This window comes from Bos grunniens, chromosome 1 (genome assembly GCF_055505025.1).
Source record: "Bos grunniens cultivar Pamir isolate PY7600 chromosome 1, Bosgru_T2T1.0, whole genome shotgun sequence".
Classification (NCBI taxonomy): Eukaryota; Metazoa; Chordata; class Mammalia; order Artiodactyla; family Bovidae; genus Bos; species Bos grunniens.
In genome coordinates this window covers 73,904,747-73,927,378 of record NC_141165.1, presented here as the reverse complement: position 1 = coordinate 73,927,378, position 22,632 = coordinate 73,904,747, and the positions used below count along the sequence as shown (strand labels likewise).

The following is a 22,632-nucleotide window of genomic DNA, read 5'->3' as shown; positions in this document are numbered from 1 at the left end:
CCCTTATAACATTCTGTTGGAAAATAAGGTCATGGCCTTCTGTACATTAATCTATGTCTATGGTTATCCTTAGCAATACAGTGGGCCAGGTTGCCTAACCCAGTTTTTCTTTAGGAGTACTCATGTCCTATCTTTATCTTTGCTCTTCCATATATAAAAGCCAGCCTATGAATTTAATGAACCCTATCAGCACTTTAATCAGAATATCTACATATCAACTTAGGAAGAAGAGATATCTTTACAACACTGAGCTTTCCTATCCATGAACATGCCATACTGCTCTAATCATTTAGTTCCTTCATGTGTTTCAATAAAATTTTTATTTTCATAAAAGGCCAGCATATCTTTTGTTTATTATGCTACATTATTTATTGCTAGAGTAAATGTATCTTTTAAAAATTGTTTTCTGTAAGTTTGTCATACAGAAACAATCAACTTCTGTGTATTGACGACGATGATATTTAGCTGCTAAGTCATGTTCAACTCTTTCGCGATCCCATGGACTATAGCCTACCATACTCCTCTGTCCATGGGATTTCAGGCAAAAATAGTGGAGTGGGTTGCCATTCCCCTCTCCAGGGGATATTCCCGACCCAGGGACTGAACATGCATCTCCTGCATTTTGGCAGGCAGATTCTTTACTACTGAGCCACCAGGGAAGCCCTCCTTACTACTTTTAAAGTTTAAATCTCTATGTCTTTTCTTTTAGTTGTTATCTTAGATACTCTAACAAGTATTGTTAACAAAGTCTAAAGTATATCAATATTTTTACCCTCTTCCAGAACAAACAAGGACTTTATAAGTCTCATCCCAATCATTCCTCATTATTTATAAAGTCCACCTGTCCTTAAAGCCCAAAACCCACAAATTACACATAATTGTTTGAAAATGTCATTAACTGTTTCTCCCCAGTCTTTTCGTGGCCTGGTGAGCCTACCTGAATTTCTAGTTTTGGCCTTTTCTGGGCTGACATGTCTTGTACTATAGGTGAGACCTCAACACAACACATTAGTTCTCTTAGCTAAATGCATGCTAATTCTAAAATAACTTGTAAAACAGAAACCTAATTGCCTTAGTCATATTTTATGCTTCTATTTAAATACTACAAAGACTACTGAACATCTATTATCCTGAGATTCTTAATGTACTTTCTGTTTGTTATCAGTGGTTAATTAACTGGGATTTGGAAGACTCCCCTGACATCTGATTCCCCTCCCCAGATATTCAGTGTAATTCTGAATCCTTTAGTTTCAATAATTGAATCTAATTTAAATTTTCATAAATATATCAACTTATTCACCAATCAACATTTACTGAACACCAACTACTGTGAGACACAAAAACAAACAAGATACACTTTCTAAAGAGATTCCAGTCTGATTTGGAAAAGATATATGAAAATTGGAAATAATGATACAATGTTACAAAAATGACAAGCAGCATGGAAGAAATGCCTAGTGAGGAGAAGAGCAAAGAGTTTTGTGAGGAAATAACAGGGGCGGTGACCGAGAGTGTCAGGCTGCGTCAGCACAGGCGTGGTCGAGAGGAGCTACCCCACATCTGAGGTCAGGGGCGGTGGCCAAGAGAAGCACCCACGTCCAAGGTCAGGCACGGTGGCCGAGATGAGCTACCCTACGTCCGAGGTCAGGGGCGGCAGCTGGCCAAGCTACCCCACGCCCGAGGTCAGGGGTGGCGGCCGAGAGGAGCGACCACACGCCGGAGGTCAGGGGAGCCAGCCGAGAGGAGCAACCCCATGTCCAAGGAGCGGAGGCTGCACAGGCACAGGAGGGCCAAGAGGAGCTATTCCACGTTCAAGGTCAGGAGGGGCGGCCGTGAGGAGACACCCCTCGTTCGAGGTAAGGAGCAGCAGCTGCGCTTGCTGGAGCAGCCGTGAAGAGATACCCAACGTCCAAGGTAAGAGAAACCCAAGTAAGATGGTAGGTGTTGTGAGAGGGCATCAGAGGGCAGACACACTGAAACCATAATCACAGAAAACTAGCCAATCTGATCACAAGGACCACAGCCTTGTCTAACTCAATGAAACTAAGCCATGCCGTGTGGGGCAACCCAAGATGGGTGGGTCATGGTGGAGAGGTCTGACAGAATGTGGTCCACTGGAGAAGGGAATGGCAAACCACTTCAGGATTCTTGCCTTGAGAACCCCATGAACAGTATGAAAAGGCAAAATGATAGGTACTGAAAGGGGAACTCCCTGGGTCGGTAGGTGCCCAATATGCTACTGGAGGTCAGTGGAGAAATAACTCCAGAAAGAATGAAGGGAAGGAGCCAAAGCAAAAGCAATACCTAGTTGTGGATGTGACTGGTGATAGAAGCAAGGTCCAATGCTGTAAAGAGCAATATTGCATAGGAATTGGAATGTCAGGTCCATGAATCAAGGCAAATTGGAAGTAGTCAAATAGGAGATGGCAAGAGTGAACGCTGACATTCTAGGAGTCAGTGAACTAAAAATGGACTGGAATGGGTGAATTTAACTCACATGACCATTATATCTACTACTGTGGGCAGGAATCCCTTAGAAGAAATGGAGTAGCCATCATAGTCAACAAGAGAGTCTGAAATGCAGTACTTGGATGCAATCTCAAAAACGACAGAATGATCTCTGTTCGTTTCCAAGGCAAACCATTCAGTATCACAGTAATCCAAGTCTATGCCCCAACCAGTAATGCTGAAGAAGCTGAAATTGAACAGTTCTATGAAGACCTACAAGACCTTTTAGAACTAACACCCAAAAGAGATGTCCTTTTCATTATAGGGGACTGGAATGCAAAAGTGGGAAGTCAAGAAACACCTGGAGAAACAGGCAAATTTGGCCTTGGAGTATGGAATGAAGCAGGGCAAAGACTAATAGAGTTTTGCCAAGAGAATGCACTGGTCATAGCAAACACCCTCTTCCAACGACACGAGAGAAGACTCTACACATGGACATCACCAGATGGTCAACACCAAAATCAGATTGATTACATTCTTTGCAGCCAAAGATGGAGAAGCTCTATACAGTCAGCAAAAACAAGACCGGGAGCTGACTGTGGCTCAGACCATGAACTCCTTATTGCCAAATTCAGACTTAAATTGAAGAAAGTAGGGAAAACCACTAGACCATTCAGGTATGACCTAAATCAAATCCCTTATGATTATACAGTGGAAGTGAGAAATAGATTTAAGGGACTAGATCTGATAGACAGAGTGTCTGATGAACTATGGACAGAGATTTGTGACACTGTACAGGAGACAGGGATCAAGACCATCCCTATGTAAAAGAAATGCAAAAAAAGCAAAATGGGTGTCCGAGGAGGCCTTACAAGTAGCTGCGAAAAGAAGAGAAGCGAAGTGCAAAGGAGAAAAGGAAAGATATAAGCATCTGAATGCAGAGAGAGATAAGAAAGCCTTCCTCAGCCATCAATGGAAAGAAATAGAGGAAAACAACAGAATGGGAAAGATCTCTTCAAGAAAACTAGAGATACCAAGGGAACACTTCATGCAAAGATGAGCTCAATAAAGGACAGAAATGGTACGGACCTGACAGAAGCAGAAGATATGAAAAAGAGGTGGCAAGAATACACAGAAGAACTATACAAAAAAGAGCTTCACGACCCAGATAATCACAATGGTGTGATCACTCACCTAGAGCCAGACATCCTGGAATGTGAAGTCAAGTGGCCTTAGGAAGCATCATTTCGAACAAAGCTAGTGGAGGTGATGGAATTCCAGTTGAGCTCTTTCAAATCCTGAAAGATGATGCTGTGAAAGTGCTGTACTCAATATGCCAGCAAATTTGGAAAACTCAGCAGTGGCCACAGGACTGGAAAAGGTCAGTTGTCATTCCAATCCCAAAGAAAGGCAATGCCAAAGAATGCTCAAACTACCGCACAATTGCACTCATCTCACACGCTAGTAAAGTAATGCTCAAAATTCTCCAAGCCAGGCTTCAGCAATACGTGAACCGTGAACTTCCAATGTTCAAGCTGGTTTTAGAAAAGGCAGAGGAGCCACAGATCAAATTGCAACATCCACTGCATTATGGAAAAAGCAAGAGAGTTCCAGAAAAACATCTATTTCTGCCTTATTTACTATGCCAAAGCCTTTGACTGTGTGGATCACAATAAACTATGGAAAATTGTGAAAGAGATGGGAATACCAGACCACCTGACCTGCTCTTGAGAAACCTATATGCAGGTCAGGAAGCAACAGTTAGAACTGGACATGGAACAACAGACTGGTTCCAAATAGGAAAAGGAGTACGTCAAGGCTGTATACTGTCACCCTGCTTATTTAACTTCTATGCAGAGTACACCATGAGAAACGCTAGGCTGGAAGAAGCACAAGCTGGAATCAAGACTGCCAGGAGAAATATCAATAACCTCAGATATGCAGGTGATACCACCCTTATGGCAGAAAGTGAAGAGGAATTAAAAAGCCTCTTGATGAAAGTCAAAGTGGAGAGTGAAAAAGTTGGCTTAACGCTCAACATTCATAAAACTAAGATCATGGCATCTGGTCCCATCACTTCATGGCAAATAGATGGGGAAACAGTGGAAATAGTGTCAGACTTTATTTTTTGGGGCTCCAAAATCACTGCAGATGGTGAATGCAGCCATGAAATTAAAAGATGCTTACTCCTTGGAAGGAAAGTTATGACCAACCTAGATAGTATATTGAAAAGCAGAGCTATTACTTTGTCAACAAAGGTCCATCTAGTCAAGGCTATGGTTTTTCCAGTGGTCATGTGTGGATGTGAGAGCTGGACTGTGAAGAAAGCTGAGCGCCGAAGAATTGATACTTTTGAACTGTGGTGTTGGAGAAGACTCTTGAGAGTCCCTTGGACTGTAAGGAGATCCAACCAGTCCATCCTTAAGGAGACCAGTCCTGGGTGTTCACTGGAAGGACTGATGCTGAAGCTGAAACTCCAATACTTTGGCCATCTCATGGGAAGAGTTGATTCATTGGAACAGACCCTGATGCTCGGAGGTATTGGGGGCAGGAGGAGAAAGGGATGACAGAGGATTAGATGGCTGGATGGCATCACTGACTCGATGGACATGAGTTTAAGTGAACTCTGGGATTTGGTGATGGACAGGGAGGCCTGGCATGCATGATTCATGGGGTCGCAAAGAGTCCGACACGAATGAGTGACTGAACTGAACTGAACATTCTTAAGCTGTTGAAGATTTATGTCTTTATCCATTCCTAAACACTTGGCAAAAATGATGATGCTCCTATTAGACAGCATGAGACATACCGTTAGATAGCCCTTTAGCTTGGAGGAATTCTGTCTTCAAGACCTGCTTTATAACCTTTTGTTATAAATTTAAAACATTTCAATTTGGGTAACCAAACAAACATTTTTAGGAATTAGGTAAGGCCCCTAAGGATAGAACTAGGTCAGAAGAAGTCAAAGTTCCTCCAAAGTTATCCACACTTACATGCTTAATAAAATATATAAAAGTGGGACCTCCCTGGTGGTCTAGTGGTTGGGACTCTGTGATCCCTATGCAGGGGGCCTGGGTTCGATCCCTGGTCAGAGAACTACATCTCACATGCTTCAACTAAGACCCGGCACAACCAAATAAGTGTTTTTAAAAAATACAGAAAACTTCATGTCTGCAAAAATTTTTTTTACTAAGCACAATTTTATTCCATGTCAAAGATGAACAGATACAATGAAGGAGTCTCAAGTTTCTGGACCTTCAATTACTTTTAAAACAACTAAGAGTTTGGGAAAAAGAATTCCTGAAGCCTATTCCTACTATAATACTATGATAATAATACGCCAGAATATTACCAAAACTGGATGATTGAAAATGAGACAATTCGACTGAATACTCACTTGGACACATTGCCCACTACTATTGTTTTCTTTACAAAAAGTCGTGAAGTCTCATCTCCTGTAAGATCAGTATTCCGCTGCTCTGTTTTATGGGAGCCAGCAATACTAGAAGTGTCCTAGAAAAAAATCATAATCAAATTTCATTTTCAATTTGTATAATTTTCAATAAGTAGAAACCACAAAATCATACAAGGTACAAATGGACTAACTCAATTTTTCTTTTTTTTAATTACAAAATTCTCTGGTTTTATGGCTCCTCTCAGAGTATGAAAGAATAATTTTACTGTAATTTTTCTATTATAGAAAAAGTCTGTACACTGTAACTCCACATATATGTGTGCTTTTAATAGTCATACATAGCAGCTTTTATATGCAAATAGGATGTAGAAGAATACATAGGAAACTACTACAAAGGTTACCTCTGGGAAATGGGAATGGGTGATAGGGTCAATGAAATTTTACCTTTTTTCCAACCTTCCGTACTATTACAAATTTTTCAGTAAGAAGGAGTTTACATATAATGGTTAATTTAAAGTTTGACTATGGAGAAAGACAGCCAGTGTTTAAGACTTGGACCTTACATTTACTGGATGTATCATCTTGGTAATCACTTAACTTCTCTGTCTCAGTTTCCTCATCTATAAAATAAGGGTGATAATAGTATGCATCTCAGATTGTTTTGTACAGTTCTTAGAAAGTGCCTGGTACACAGTAAACACTAAGTATATTACATAAACATGAGCATGTATGTTACATAAAAGATAGCAGCCTTCTGAACCCTATGACTAGCATGACCTAAATTTATCTTAATTAAAAAAGAAAAACATATACAGTATTTCCCCATAATTTATACAACAACTAAATCCAAATATTAACAGTTCTGATTTGGGGTAGTTTAATTACGAATGACTTTTCTGTTCTCCCTTACTTTTCTGTAGTTTAAAATTTTCAACAATGAACTGAATGAATTTGTAATCAGAATTTTTTGTTGGGGGGGGGTGGCGGTGAGTCATGCCACACAGCATGTAGGATCCTAGTTTTCCCGACCAGGGACTGAACCCATGCCCTCTGCACTGAAAGTGCAGCCTTAACCACTGGACTGCCAGGGAAGTCGCCAGAAAATATTTTTATCAAAAATAACCAAATCTTTGATGTCTGAGTATGTGGAAAGCAACCTAGGAATTTCCTCTATCACAGAACATCTGGTTGAGAAAAACCACTGGTCTTTCCTAATGAGGATTTGATAGTCAAGTATTATACCAAGAATTTCATAGCAGTGTGAGACGGGAATTCAAATAACAAACTGACAGGATCAAAGAGTAATAAACAGTTTTCAATTCTACTTATTATTTTTCAAGTTTCTTTCAGTTATTAAAGCATCTTAGAACATTAAATTTCAAAGAGGAACTACTGAAGAGACACTGCTCTTGAGAGAATAAACCTGATAAAGTAGAAAGACCTTGGGCAAAGTTAAGGTACTGCCAACTCCTCAAGGTTTCTTTCCTCCTATCTACATGAATGGCATCTGGGAGAGTTGGGCAATGATCAGAGATTTGAATTGTAAAGTCAGAAAGACAGAGGTTTAATTCTCAGTTCTGATACTTGTGGACAACTATAACCTTAACCTCATAGAGACTGAGTTTCCCCATCTCTAATAGTGATAATCAACTTATATCTTATAATTCCAATAAAATGAAATACTGTGTGTATACTTAATAAATATTGGTTCCCTTCTCTTTTGGCTCCCTTCCACCCATCCAACTATATACCCTTCCAGTATTTCGGCTTGGTCTCTGCTCCGTGTTGCTTGAGAGTCTTTCTTCTATATCCATATTGCTGTTAGTGTCTTTGTCAGATAAGAAGTCATTGTGTTGAGATAAAGAATCACTTTCTGAATGATTGGCTGATGGTGTTTCTGATCTCTGATTGGCAGGAGATGATGACCTAGATGGTGATTCCAAAAATTTCTTGATAGCAGGATGATTAAAAACCATTGTATCACATGTCTTTGATCCCTGCAAAAATGAAAGTAAGCAAAACAAACTTTAAATCATATCCAGCGAAAGTAGGCAAAAATTTGATCTTTCCAAAAACCCTTATCTATTTCGGGATCACGGCTGTGCTGTGCTTAGTCACTCAGTCGTGTCCGACTCTTTGTGATCCCATGGACTGTAGCCCACCAGGCTCTTCTGTCTACGGAACTCTCAGCCAAGAATACTGGAGTGGGTAGCCATCTCCTTCTCCAGGGATCTTCCCGACCCAGGAACTAATCAGGTCTCCTGCACTGCAGGCAGATTCTTTACCATCTGAGTCACCTATCCCCATAAAATAGAGTCCAAATCAACAAAAACTGCAGAATGAGAAATAATTATGCAAAGGTCCTAACACTAAAAGCTAAAGATTCAAGTTCTCAGAAGGTAAATGAAAAGTAAAGATAAATATACACTAATAGTAACACATGGAAGTCAGATTTGACTTTAAAAAATGTCTCATATTGCTTGATTCAAATACATCATCCATTCTAAATAAAACACTCCTGTAAGAAATATAAAGATTTTTAAAAAGCATATATAAAATGACTCCCACATAGGACAAAGTATAGCACAGTCCAGCACTGAAGCCAGCCTGGGGTATTTTTTGTGTCTTATTACTTACACATAAAACAAGAAGAGTTGTTACTTGATACAGATACACTGTACTACTGATACACTGTAGTTACTTCCAAGAAGTGAGTTTTAGAAATTATTTAATTGAAATTAAAATAATTGTTTTAGTGAGTAAGAGAGTCAGAGACTAGTGTTTCAGAATTCAAAGCAACAAAGCTTAATTTCAAAAATAAAAGTTTACTTTACAGCTATAAATGTATTTTGTTAGAGGAAACTAAAAATAAATTTTAAGTGGCAGATTATGATAGACAAAATATACTTAAATATCCTTAAATAAATCCTAATCAGAATATAACAAAAAGTGCATTTTAGACCATCAAATAGCACAGTTCAGTACTGTTAAATAGTTTTTTTTAAAAAAGGGCAACAAAACATCAAATGAATAACCAGCTCTTCAGAGGAGCTACAGTCCTATGTAACACAGCTGCTAGTGCTCGACGTCCATCTTGTTGACTCCAATGGCAAGCTATATAACAGATGACATTGGAATCTGCCCTGGGTTGAACAGTTATCTCCCACAAATTTTTGTCCACCTAGAACCTATGAACGTTTCTATTTGAAAATCAGTTCTTTTCAGATGTAATCAAGTTAAGATGATGTCATATTGGATTTGGGGAGGCCTCACTCTGGTGGCTCAAATGTAGGAGACCCAGATTCAATCCCTGGGTCGAGAAGATCTCCTGGAGAAGGAAATGGCAACCCACTCCAGTATTCTTGCCTGGAAAATCCCATGGACGGAGGAGCCCGGTAGGCTATAGTCCATGGGGTCGCAAAAAGTCGGACACGACTGAGCGACTTCACTTCACTTTCACTCAAATGACTAGTGTACTACAAGGAAAGTTGGATACAAAAAGAAAAAGAGAAGACACGTAGAGAGAAAAGTCTATGTGAAGTTAAAGGCAGAAACTGGAATGATGCAGCTACAAGCCAAGCAATGCCAGGTACCGCCAATAACCACCAGATGCTAGAAGAATCCTTCCCTAGAGTCTTGAGGGAGCATGGCCTACCCAACACACCTTGATCTTGGCCTGCTAGCTTCTAGAAGCATGAGATAATAAACTCCTGTTGTTTTAAGCTATCAGGCTTATTGTAACTTGTTATGGTAGCCCAAGAAAAGTAGTTCAGACTCTAAAATGTAATACGGAAACTTCTGCAGTAGAAGAAACTACTACTATCTAAGATTAATCTCAAATAACGCTTCAAATTTCTCCAAGTATCATGGATAGCCTAAAGCTCCACGGGATGACAAGACGACCCATACATGACAGGTATCTCTTATCAGCCGAAACCACAGGGAATGGCGGAAAGCAGTATGCCACCACACTCCCCTCCACGAACCCTGACTGAATCCTGTCAAAAAAAAAAAAACCAGCTTTGAAGATATTCTGGGGAAAACTGAGAAAAAGCTGAATATGGATTGGTTATCAAATAATATTAGGGGCTAATTCTCTTAAGTATTATGACTACACAGAAGACAATCTTAGGATTAAGTATTTAGGGATGAAGCATCATGATGCTTAGAACTTACTTTTTAAGGTTTCAGAGAAAAATAAAGATGATAAAGTAAACTTGGCAAATTGTTAAAATTGTTGAAGCTAAGTGATGCATAAACAAGTACTTATTTCACCTTTTCTATATATTTGAAAATTTTCCAAAGTAAGCAGGAAAAAAACCAGGACTTCTTGAATAGGGTAAATCTGCTACTGCTACTGCTAAATCACTTCAGTCGTGTCCGAGTCTGTGCAACCCCACAGACGGCAGCCCACCAGGCTCCCCCATCCCTGGGAATTCTCCAGGCAAGAACACTGGAGTGGGTTGCCATTTCCTTCTCCAGTGCATGAAAGTGAAAAGTAAAAGTGAAGTCGCTCAGTTGTGTCCAACTCTTAGCAACTCCATGGACTGCAGCCTACCAGGCTCCTCTATCCATGGGATTTTCCAGGCAAGAGTACTGGAATGGGGTGCCATTGCCTTCTGCCATTCATTAGCAGTAAAAGAGAAAAATCAATCGATCTATAATTTACGCCAAAGCCAACTATAAGGAAATGAACAGGAATAAGGCAAGTTAAAACTGAGTTACACTCATCTTTGTATCTGCAAACCTAACAACAGTGCTAAAAATTAAAGAAGAATTAAGTGAAAGAAAATAAAATGTTAGTTATCATTATTGACAGTGCAGAGAGGTATACCTGAAGGATATGAGTGAACACAATGATAACTGTATGTATTAATATATACCCAGGAAGGCAGGCTAGGCTTCTTGAATTCAAAAGGTCAATATGAGAAATTTTTGAAGGCAGGGATTCTACATCAACACTAATTTCTCTTCACACATCTATATAGGTGGTCAGAAATGACTGCTTACGAGGAAAACTTACCTCAGAAACTTTCAGAAGTCCTGCAGAAGCATAGTAGTTTGCAACAATGCAGGCACGAAGTTTATCCATCATCCTTCTTGCCTCAATCAGTCGCTAAAATAAATGTTATTTTTAAAAATGGAAATAACAGAAGATATATACAAATAATTCATAAATAAGAAATGCAAATGACCCCAAAAAGTAATCAAAGAAAAACTAATAGAAACGACCATTTCCACCTCAGATTGGCAAAATATTTAAAAGGATGACAAAATATGATGTTTGCAAGAACATATAGACATATTAATAAATATGTATATTCATTGAGAAATGTCCACAAAGACATTTATTTGTGGTTGTCCACAAAGCACAAGAGCAAACAGGAATTATCTTTTGGGATAGAATTTCAAGTGATTTTTTTCTTTATCTTTTTCCACCATTTCATTTGAAGGAAAAAAAAAAAAAAAAAAACATAGGTCTTTCTCCCGTGAAATGCGAAAGCACCTTTTAAAAGAACATCAAAGGGGAAAAATACACTGTAATTCTACTTCAACAGATTTTTTAAAGTTCATTACATACAGTTTTTTCAATAGTTTTGTTTTTTTCACTGTAAGATCATTATACCTGGTCAATGACCTCAATTTCATGTTCCTTATTCTTCATTTCAAGTGCAAATTGTTCCTTGATAATAGTCTCAATTTTCTGCACAGCAGCATCTCGAGCTGCACAAAGAACATAAAATAATCCAAGTCAGTATGCAATTAGTCAGTTGCTATCTTGATTCAAGCAACAAAAGCAATCCCAGAACAGTACCTCTGAAGTGGGGAGCCTAATGATGATCACCACAACCAATAATGAAAAGTTAACATCACTAATATTCAAACAAACTGATATTATGTTTTCTGACACGATACACTGACAAGACTCCACCGCTCTGTGGCACTCCTTCTAAAAATGCTGTCTCTAACCACAGTGAACATCAGACAAACCTAAATTGAAGGACACTACAAAATTAACTGGCCTATATATTCAAATATTAAAGTCAAGAAAGACAAAGAAAAGTTGAGGTGACTACAAGAGACTAAAGAGATATAACAACTAAACCAACTGCATGATTCTGGAGAGGGGGCAACAGTTATAATACTGGGACAACTTGTAAATCTTGAATGTGGACTGCAGATTAGATATGATGTAAAATGTTAAAATTTCCTACTTCTGATCACTGTACTGTGGTTACATAAGAAATCTGTTCCAAGGAAATATACAAGTGTTTACAAGTGTCTAATATATCTTCTGATGACTTAGAAAAAATGATGTGCATATATATCTGCTTGCACAAATGCACATGTGTGTTTGGGTTGAGGGTGGGAGCAAAGAATGATAAACTAAATGAGGCAAAATGAAAACAACTGGTAAATTAATCTGGGAAAAAGACATGCAAGTTTTCCTTGTGATTTTTCTGACTGAAACCATATCAAATTCAAATTACCAAAAAAGAAAAAGAAACCTATGATGATTCTGAGAGAAACATGTGTTGACTTCCGAAAAACCATAACCTTAAGGGAGAAAGTAAAGAGTTAGCTATAAGGAGAGGCAGTCTGTGACCTAAGAACAGTTCAAAAGAAGGCAGAAGGTAGATCTAGCAAGCAAGTCAGTAGTTTCTGATCACAACTACCTGAAGGATACAGCAAAAAAGACACCTCTGAAAGCAATTTAATTCAGATGATGACTATTCAAAGTAATATGTAATTCAAAGAGTTAAAATATACTATGAAATGTTGATTGATTACAAGAGAATAAAAAAAGTTGAATGATTGCTTGAAAAACCTGGGATTTTGCATAATGATGCTGTGTGTGTAATATGAAATAACTACCACCCAGGCTTTGGGGTGTTTAAGAAATTACAGAGAAAATTTGGACCCTTGATCACCCATGTCATTTTCTCCCCATAATATATGCCACTAGACTAACAGTTTAAAACTAGTGCTAGCATAAGCATTCTTGTGGATATGCCTGCATTGAAGCAAATGACTAGCTTTCTTCATATCTGATGAAAAGAATATTGCCTAGTTTTATGGTATGTATCCTTGTATACATAAACCCTGTATATAGAAACCAGCTGATAATCTTAGGGGAGGCTAAATAAAAGTCAGAGAGACTGTTATCACTGAAGGTGGATTTATCATAAGCTCCTCAGAAGTAATTCTAAAATATCTCTTTCATGGAACAAGGAAAAATAACGCTAATAAAATGTTTGGGAACATGTTAGATTAGATTTAAATTGAAATTATGATGTTTCCTAAAGCAGCTTTCCCAATTCTTATTTTCATTATAAAAATTGATATGCCATGCTATACATTTGAATAATGAATTTAAGTTTCATGATACTTTCATATTTATTGGACTTGTTATTGAAAGCAAATAACATATCCTTCTAAATAAAATTACAACTGAATCGGAAGAAAAGCTGCAGTGAAATGTTTCTATTATTTGGAATTTGATTGGATAACTTTCAGTCCACAGAGACTTCTGGGGTCCATATGGCTTGACTGCACCTACACAGACAGGAGTTTCCTTCACCATTAACCTTGGGGTCCTTGATGTTTGTGGAGCTGCAATACCTTATGTATGACTCTGAGATCTTCAACTAGCTGTACTTACATAGATTTATTATTTAAATAAATAACAATATTTTGTTTTAAAAACTCAAATACAGCCACTTTTTTTTTGAGATAGCTTAAAACATTCTGGGTAATTGTAGATGATTTGGTCTTCAACTAATTATATGATCTTAGGCAAGTAACTTAATGCCTAAGTTAATGTGCCCCCACCAGAGCTAAGTACAGAGATCACAGTTTCCCAAATCTCCATCATTTATATTCCACCTTCAAGTTACCTACCACATCTGAGAACCATGTGAAATATCTAAGTAAAGCCATTAAATAATATTCTTTAAAAATGTCAGCTCTTGGGTTAAATAAGGAGTTTGGCATGAATATATACACATTACTATATGTAACTTAGATAACAAACAAGAACCTACTGTACAGCTCAGGGAACTCTACTCAACATTCTGTGATAACCTGTATGAGAAAAGAATCTAAAAAACAATGAATATATGTATAACTGAAACACTTTGCTGTATATCTGAAACTAACACAACATTGTAAATCAACTATACTCCAATAAAGCATCTTCCCAGGTGGCACAGTGTTCAAGAATCTGACTGTCAACACAGTAAACACAGAAACACAGTTTTGATCCCTGGGTCAGGAAGATGCCCTGGAGCAGGAAATGGCAACCCACTCCAGTTTTCTTGCCTGGAGAATCCCATGGACAGAGGAGCCTGCTGGGCTACAGTCCATAGGGTCGCAAAGAGTCAAACGTGACTGACTGACTATGCATGCGCACACACACTCCAATAAAATTAAAAATTTTTTTAAAGTTAGCTTTATCCTAAGCAGTAGCCATGAGACTACAAGTCAGAAGAGATCATTATCTTTTCTATTGACATTAATATTATTAAAATAAAACCCTCAATTCATGTACCACCTATAATCATTTCACATTTTAGTATACACATTGCTAAGACTAAGATCACATCTAACATACAATGACAGCGAAAACTTATAGCTTGTCTCATTATTAATGCTTTCACAGTGTACCTGCTTTATGTTCTGGCCTTTGATGGTACACATGGTATATTACTATGAAACAGAGTACTTAGCTAATCCCTCTCATAAACTTCTTCAAAATTTACACAATAGTGGAAATGCATTTCATTTAATTTCCTATAAATCTAACAGGAAGGCATATGTCAACAAAGAAATAATTTCCTAAGGCAGGTGAAATTCTACCTGAATTCTCAATTGCTTTATGCCGCTTATTCGGAAGGGCCACAGATACATCCTCATAATCAGGGTCAGTTTCTTTGATTGTTCGCTTGATGCCAGACATGATGACATTCGTTCTTCACTGTGAAGCAATAATACATTAATTAATAACACTGCTTGGTCTCAACACTTATATGTGTACACAAATACAAAGGGAATAAATATTATATAATACAGAAGCTTGTAAGTCTGTGTAAATACACACACATCCTTTTTAAAATCAAAGGCATAACTTCAAAAGTTCACTGAAAAAAAAATCATCATCATCTGTTACAAAACACGGATTTCCCTTTCAAGAGAAAATACTTTAACAAGGCAACACATTGTTTAGACTTTCCAAAAGAAGCCTGGCTTTCACAGAATGGCCTTTGTAAGGAAAAGGAAAGAAACCAGATTTTCATGAAAACATGGTAAGCTCCCACAGTATCCTGGAATCCACAGTACATCGAATGAATTACAGAATATGAGCAATGTGTCTCAGTAAATAATTTAATGTACAAGTCCTTTCTCTGGTACTTACACATAAGCTATATAATAGGTACTTAATAAATATTACTGTTGCTGCTGCTGCTAAATCACGTCAGTTATGTCTGACTCTGTGCAACCCCATAGACGGAAGTCCACCTGGCTCCTCTGTCCCTGGGATTCTCCAGGCAAGAACACTGGAGTGGGTTGCCATTTCCTTCTCCAATGCATGCAAGTGAAAAGTGAAAGTGAAGTTGCTCAGTCGTGTCCAACTCTTAGCGACCCCATGGACTGTAGCCTACCAGGCTCATCCATCCATGGGATTTCCCAGGCAACAGTACTGGAGTGGGGTGCCATTGCCTTCTCAGAAATATTACTGCTACTGATTATTATTATTCATAACAAACTGTATAGATATATTAAACTAACAAGCTTGCAATACAGTAAACAAGTCCTAGGTATATAAGTCTTTGAATAAAATGATCCCATAAATCTTTAAATCTGCACTGTCCCAATAATGAGCCACTAGTCATATGCAGCTCCTTAAAGTTAATCCAAATTAAATAAAATTTAAAATTCAGTTGCTTTTCCTACATTTCAGAACACTGTTGTTGTTCAGCCACCCAGTCATGTCCGACTCTTTGCAACCCCATGGACTGCAGCACACCAGTCTGCCTTCTTTACAGTCCAGCTCTCACAACGGTACATGACCACTGGGAAGACCATAGCCTTGGCTATAACAGACCTTTGTCAGCAGAGTAACGTCTCTGCTTTTCAACACACTGTCTAGGTTTGTCATCATTTTTCTGCCAAGAAGCAACTGTCTTCTGATTTCATGGCCACAGTCACCGTCCAGTGATTCTGGAGCCCAAGATGAGGAAATCTGTCACTACTTCCACCTTTTCCCCTTCTATTTGCATTGCAGTAATGGGGCCGGATGCCATGATCTTACTTTTTTTAATATTTAGTCTTAAGCCGGCACTTTCACTCTCCTCCTTTACCCTCATCAAGAGGCTCTTTAGTCCCTCTTTGCTTTCTGCTATGAGAGTGGTGTCATCTGCATAGCTGAGTTTGTTAATGTTTCTCCTGCCTATCTTGATTCCAGCTTGTAACTCATCCAACCCAGCATTTCTCACAATGTGCTCAGTGTATAGGTTAAACAAACAGGGTGACAGCAAGACAGCCTTCTTGTACTCCTTTCTCGATCTTGAACCAGTCAGTTGTCCCATACAGGGTTCTACCTGTTGCTTCTTGACTCACATACAGGTTTCTCAGCAGACAGGTTAGATGGTCAGGTATTCCCATCTAAGAGCTTTCCACAGTTTGTCATGATCCACAGAGTCAAAGGCTTCTGCATAGTTGATGAAACAGAGATAGATGTTTTTCTGAAATTCCCTTGCTTTCTCTATAATCCAACAAATGTTGGCAATTTGGTCTCTAGTTCCTCTTTCTTTTCTAAACCCAGCTTGGACATCTGGAAGTTTTGGGTTTACATAATGCTGAAGCCTAGCATGCAAGACTTTAAGCATGACTTTATTAGCATGGGAGATGAATGAGACTGTCCGATGGTTAGCACATTCTTTGGTACTACCATTTTTGGGAACTGGGATGAGGACCTTTTCCAGTTCTGTAGCAACTCCTGGGTCTTCCAGATTTGCTGACATAATGAATGCAAAACCTTGATGGCCACATTCAAGTGCTCAATAGCCGTAAGTGGTTAGTAGCTACTAAACTGGACCAAGATCCAGAACATTTTACTACTTCAGGAAGTTCCCTCTGACACGCCTCCTCTCAGTGTGTTTCATTGAGCATTTATAATATTTCATGAGCCAGTTTAGGAAACACTGTCCAGATTACCACTGTCCAAAAGACACATAATGTGAGCCACAAACAGAATTAAAATTTTTCTAGTGGCCACATTTTAAAAAGGAAAAAGAAATTAATTTTAATAATATATTTCATTTAACTAATGTACCCAAAATATTATCATTCTAATGATATAATCAATATAAACAAATTATCAGTAAGATAGCTTACGTTCTTATCTTTGCACTAAGACTTTTACACTTAGAGCACACCTCAGTTTGAAGCAGTCAAATTACAAAGGCTGAATAAGCACTGCGTATGGCTGGTGTTTCCCTTACTGGGCAGTGAGTCTACTGACATACAGCTTAGAAAACAGGTTCGGGGAGGTTAGAGGAGGTGCCCCTTAGAGGATTAATCTATGACACAGAAAAGACAAGAAGAGCTCCCTGATTTCCAAATCTCTCCTTTACCACTGATGGAGATTATTTATATAACCAAAGACAAAAATATACAATATGAATTTATTAAATCAATAAAAAGTTTTAAAATAAAATTAATGAAAATAAAACATTAACTTGAAAATATTTATTTTTTTATCCACTCAGTTCAAACAGAAATAACAACTTAAAAGCCTCTCAGCTCTCACTCAGTCCAGTTCTTTCACTCATCTCAGAGGTACAAGTAGGAGAGGCTGGAAGAGACTCATTATGTAATTTTATGAATGTAGGTAAAATCATGGATCTAGGAAAACGTTTTTCCTATCATTGTTATCTTTAAAGCAGCCCTAAGCCTAAAAAGACCCTGATGCTGGGAAAGATTGAGGACAGGAGGAGGAGGGGACGGCAGAGGATGAGATGACTAGATGGCATCACCGACTAAATGGACATGAGTTTGGGTAAACTCCGAGAGCTGGTGATGGACAGGGAGGTCTGGCGTGCCGCGGTTCATGGGGTTGCAGAGTTGGACATGACTGAGCGACTGAAGTGAACTGAAGCCTTAAAATGTCCTACAGCATTTATAAAAATCCCCCAACATTTAGAAACATTCTAAATCAAGCCCTTTAATGTTTGTTCACAATCATCATCTACCAGCTCTAATTTAGAATACAGGTGAGTATTTTTGGAGAGGTCCTGAATCCAACTATTATTTTCTATTTTTAAAGCTTATAGAAAGTGAGAGTAAGGTATTATTCTTCTAGCGTTCTTCGTTTGGCCTGCTAGTTACAGAAAACCTGAAAAACTCTTGGGCAGTTACACAAAGAACACTTTCTTAAAAATCAATAAACCCCATTCCTTTTCCTTGCATACAGAAAGACAACAATGAAAAAAACCTCCTACTCAAGATAAACCTGGAATCAGAGGGAGATACAGTCCAGTTCCTGTCTGCTTTTCGCCATACCATTTCCTCACTGACCAACTATCTTCTACAGTTTGCCAAGAGTCTTACTGGATTATCTATAAAGATGAGTGAGTCCAGCACCACCTTCACTCATTCATCCTGTGGACTTCATAATCTTCGTATTCTCCTCCCACACCTCATCTCCCCAAGTACTCTCTTGAGCAATGGTGGCTCCTCCCGCAAAAGGTTGGGGATTCTTGAAGAACATAGTCTTTTGTTTTACTGTCACTTAAGGGACAAAGCAAAATTCTCTCTTGACTTTTGCTCTAAAACTGGGAGAATAGAAGGAGGAAAAGAGAAGAATATGGTGGTGGAGCAGAGGTGGGCTGAGTAAGGAAGAAAACCAATGAGTGAACTTCTGCTGCCAAGGTAATTCATGTATCATGCAGCCACTATGAAGCTTTCCTGTTATCCCTGGGTGTAGATTTGAGTTCCTGATGAACATATTCAGGAAGATTTATGTCTTAATGAGCATTTTTAATAATTCAGATCTGTTTCTGTCCTAAAGAACAATATTAAAGGACACACCTGGCACATTCAAGTATATGCTAGCTAAGGGTAGGCACATCTAAGGCCGGCTCTCACCATGATGTAGTGAGTGGAATGCATAACAAATGATCCATGTAACAGTAAGTTTTGGATTCATCTTGTTTAACCCTGAGATTTATGAAAAGGAAATATGAACAGCTGTTAGTGTCAGGCTCAAGTCTGAAACAAAATGTCCTATTAATCCTCTTAAGGTTTTGAATCAAATGAAATTGAAAAGAATACTGACATGTAAACTGTTTTTTTTAAATCAGTTACTGTTTATAATTTGTGAGAAAGGATTTTCTCCATACCAAGAGACCAAATCCAAATTCAGAAAAGTATGTAATGCTGAATCCTCTAATTTAAAATTTTTGTCTCTCTGAACTAGCCTCTTTATAAAAAGTAAACACTATCAACTTAAACTTTAAAAATACACATTTCCCCACATAGCCAAGTACAATGTAAGAAAGCTAAACTACCTTGTTATCACACCCATTCAAATAAGATAAACAAGTCTGAGTTTTTGAAAAAGGTTAAAGACCAAAACCAAAACAAAATCTTTTAATGCTCTATACTTTGAAATAAATGCCAAAATAAAAATAAAATTTTAAAGAAAACTGTGTAATTTAAATATAAAAAAAGGATGTAATATAGAGTCACTAGAAATTCTTAGTAAAAGGTTCTCAAAGGTTTACTAAAAGTTCTCAAGCTAGACAAGATGTAGAATCTCTAGAAAGAATCTAGTCCTTGGAAACCTGTCTTACAAATACCAAACCGTATAAGATATGGACAACTCTTGAAATTAAATCTGATAAGGTTCTTTGAAACTTTGCTAAGTGAAGTACCTTCTCAATATACAGTTCCATGATGTCATGGCATTTGAATCTCATCAGAATCACTGAGTTCTGTGCTTTCACTAAAGATGACTTTTCCTATCTGATTTAAGAGGGGGGATGAGAGTAGCAATACAACCATTTTCCATCTGCTTCCATACAATGTTCCTAACATGTTAATAATGATTTTGTAATTCTTTAGCCCTGTCCTTTTTATATTTTTCATTTTAAAGTATCTTCTCCTTGGTAAATAAGATAACCAGTGCTCCTTTATTAAGCATTTGAATTAAAGAATCCGTTCTCCCCTATTAACCAAATAAACATTTCAAAAATATCTACAAAAAGCAAAACAGGAGAATGGGTAAACAACTGTAGTATAACTAATGAACTCCTGATCCAACCGACAACAGGAATAGATCTCAAAATACTTATGGTAAGTAAAAGAAGCCAGACACAGAATTATTATACACACACACATGCAAACAAAAAGATAGTAGCCATGGCAAGATTAATAACAGAGAGAATAAATTAAGGCAAAAAACATTTAATACAGAAAAGAGTATGTTACTATTAAAAGACACAATCACAAAGATACATCAAACTATACATCAAACAACATCATGTCAAGGCATACAAAACAAACCAGAAATACAAGAATTTAAGAAAATCACAATCATAAGAGAATTTGAACATGCATCTCTCTAAATAAATTTAGAAGATTAAAAAAAAAAACAACAGATAAAAATACAGATGACATACATAATGCAATTTACAAGCCAGACTTTACAACTCTGAACCTAAAGGAATATTGTTTGAAATAGCTATAAAAATCCATTAAATTAAATCATGTAAGTTATATGAAGAAACTGCAAAATTAGGAAATGTTATAACCATATTCTGATTTCAATAAAATTAAACATGACAATAACAAAAACTCACTATGATATGAAAGAAGAAAATCAGAATAACAAACTATTTTTAAATTATCAACAAAAAGAATATATCTAAACCTATAGTCAAAAGGCATCCTTAGAGGGAAAGGAGACTCCAATTTCGTTTGTAAATATGCACAGATACAAAATGAAATCCAGCAGGATATTAAAAGAATAGTTCATCATGACTAGAAAATTTTATTACCAGCAATAAAGTATTGGGGAGATCCTGAAGCAAGGTGATTTCCACTACATATGTCTAACACTGGACCTTTAGGAATATTTAAATCAACTGACTTTCAGTAATCCAAATACATATCATCCATTTCATAAATTACATTTTGCAAACTAAAAATAGCCAGCTTAAGAGAAGATATGGTTCTGATATTCACTTAAAGTGGTACTGACAAAAACTCAATCCTAGTTATTCTATGCAAGGTTTTATACACAAAACCAAGCACACAGTAGTCTCCCCTTATCTGTGGGGGATATGTTTCAAGACCACCAGTGAATGCCTAAAACAGGATACTACTGAACCCTGCTTATTCTGTTCATGTCTGCCACCCACAAATTTAATGCCTTTTCCATCTTTAACTCATCTGGTATGGGAAAAAAATAGGTCTTTTTTATTTTTAGACCTATAACAGCCATAATGTTAACACTGGACCTGAATGGTGGGAAGCTGACAGAGGTTGGTTATTAGCACCAAAGTGACCTGAGCCACTCAGCTGATGTGTCCATCCCAATGTGACATGTAAACAGCTGAGCTCAAAAAAACTATTTCATTATTTAAGCACTACATATTTCAGGTCCAAGACACCTACTTTCCTACTATAAACAAAACTGCTTAAGACACAGAAGTTGCTATATAAGGTCTGTCCCAGGATGCATTCAGGACAGAACTCTGCCTCCAATCTTACAAAGTAACAAGAAAAGGAATTTAAGATCAAAGAGCTAGTCTAAATTATAGGTGCCCTGCTTCTATCCATTGTTATTACTGCAACAACTGGAGAGCTGGCCTGAGGTAGGTTTTACTGTTCTTTTACCCCATCCCTTTAACATACTCCAGACTGAGCCATCTGGGATTTTTAGGAGATATTTAGGATATTTAGTATATTGAGATACTTACGGCAAATTCTTCTTAAGTGGACAAAAGGTAGGCCATATAACATCCCTGTAACTTCCTTAGAGCCACTTTTGGACAAAAATCATTGGAATTATCTAAAGTGGTAATTCTAACTCATATGACAACTTTGTTGTTTCAGTTATGAAGCCATGAAAGTTTTCTTTCCAAGAGAAGCCAAAAAAAAAAAAAAAAAAAAAGTGGGGAGGGGGAGGTTTGTCTTTAGTCCCCGTTGGAAAGGAAAGGAAGGAACTGGACCAGATCAAGACTGTGTCAAACTCCTGGACACAGTCACTGAGAATATGTAAATTAAGCCAAATCTTGCACACTTCACTAAACAGGGATTTTTCACTAGAGCTTTCAAACTGACAATAAATCCTATGGGGATAAGTCTCATGCCTTTCTACCAGGAGCTGAGATGCTAGAAAGAAAACTAGTACCTTAAAACGTAAGATACTTTTAAAAAATTGGTTTTTCTTTGGATAAACACTGCCTAAATCTAGAAAATCTACCTATTTACAAAAATGTACCTATTCATTTTCTGGAATTAGATATAGCAATAGTTGCACCATTTTGTAGGTATACTAAAAAAAATACATTTACACTTTAAAAGAGTGAATTTTATGGTATGTGAATCAGATCTCAAGAAAGCTATTACCAAAAAAAATAACAATGACAAACTTATGATTTATTAACCTTAAACAGAAATCAACTTACAGATTACCCTCCCCCAAATATGCATGTATGTGCTGTGTGTGCACATTCAGGAAGGCAGGACAGGCAGCTGGG

General features: G+C 37.5%; 1 protein-coding gene across 23 annotated transcripts in view; it reads right to left on the bottom strand.

Annotated features, from left to right (window-relative positions):
• Nucleotides 1–22,632, bottom strand: part of YEATS2 (YEATS domain containing 2) — a 103,572-nt gene that overhangs the window by 68,091 nt on the left and 12,849 nt on the right. For 21 of the 23 annotated variants that reach the window (XR_015162443.1, XR_015162432.1, XR_015162451.1 and 18 more), the window contains 5 exons: nt 14,723–14,840; nt 11,490–11,587; nt 10,887–10,979; nt 7,615–7,860; nt 5,846–5,961 (listed from right to left, as the gene is read on the bottom strand). Coding sequence is in view for 16 of the 23 variants with exons in the window: in XM_086396240.1 (XP_086252366.1) it covers nt 5,846–5,961; nt 7,615–7,860; nt 10,887–10,979; nt 11,490–11,587; nt 14,723–14,822 (653 nt within the window). In the remaining 7 variants the exon portion in view is untranslated. Of the gene's footprint in view, nt 1–5,845; nt 5,962–6,426; nt 6,484–7,614; nt 7,861–10,886; nt 10,980–11,489; nt 11,588–14,722; nt 14,841–22,632 lie in introns of all 23 variants that reach the window. The other 2 variants (XM_086396340.1, XM_086396336.1) reach the window with 1 other exon arrangement.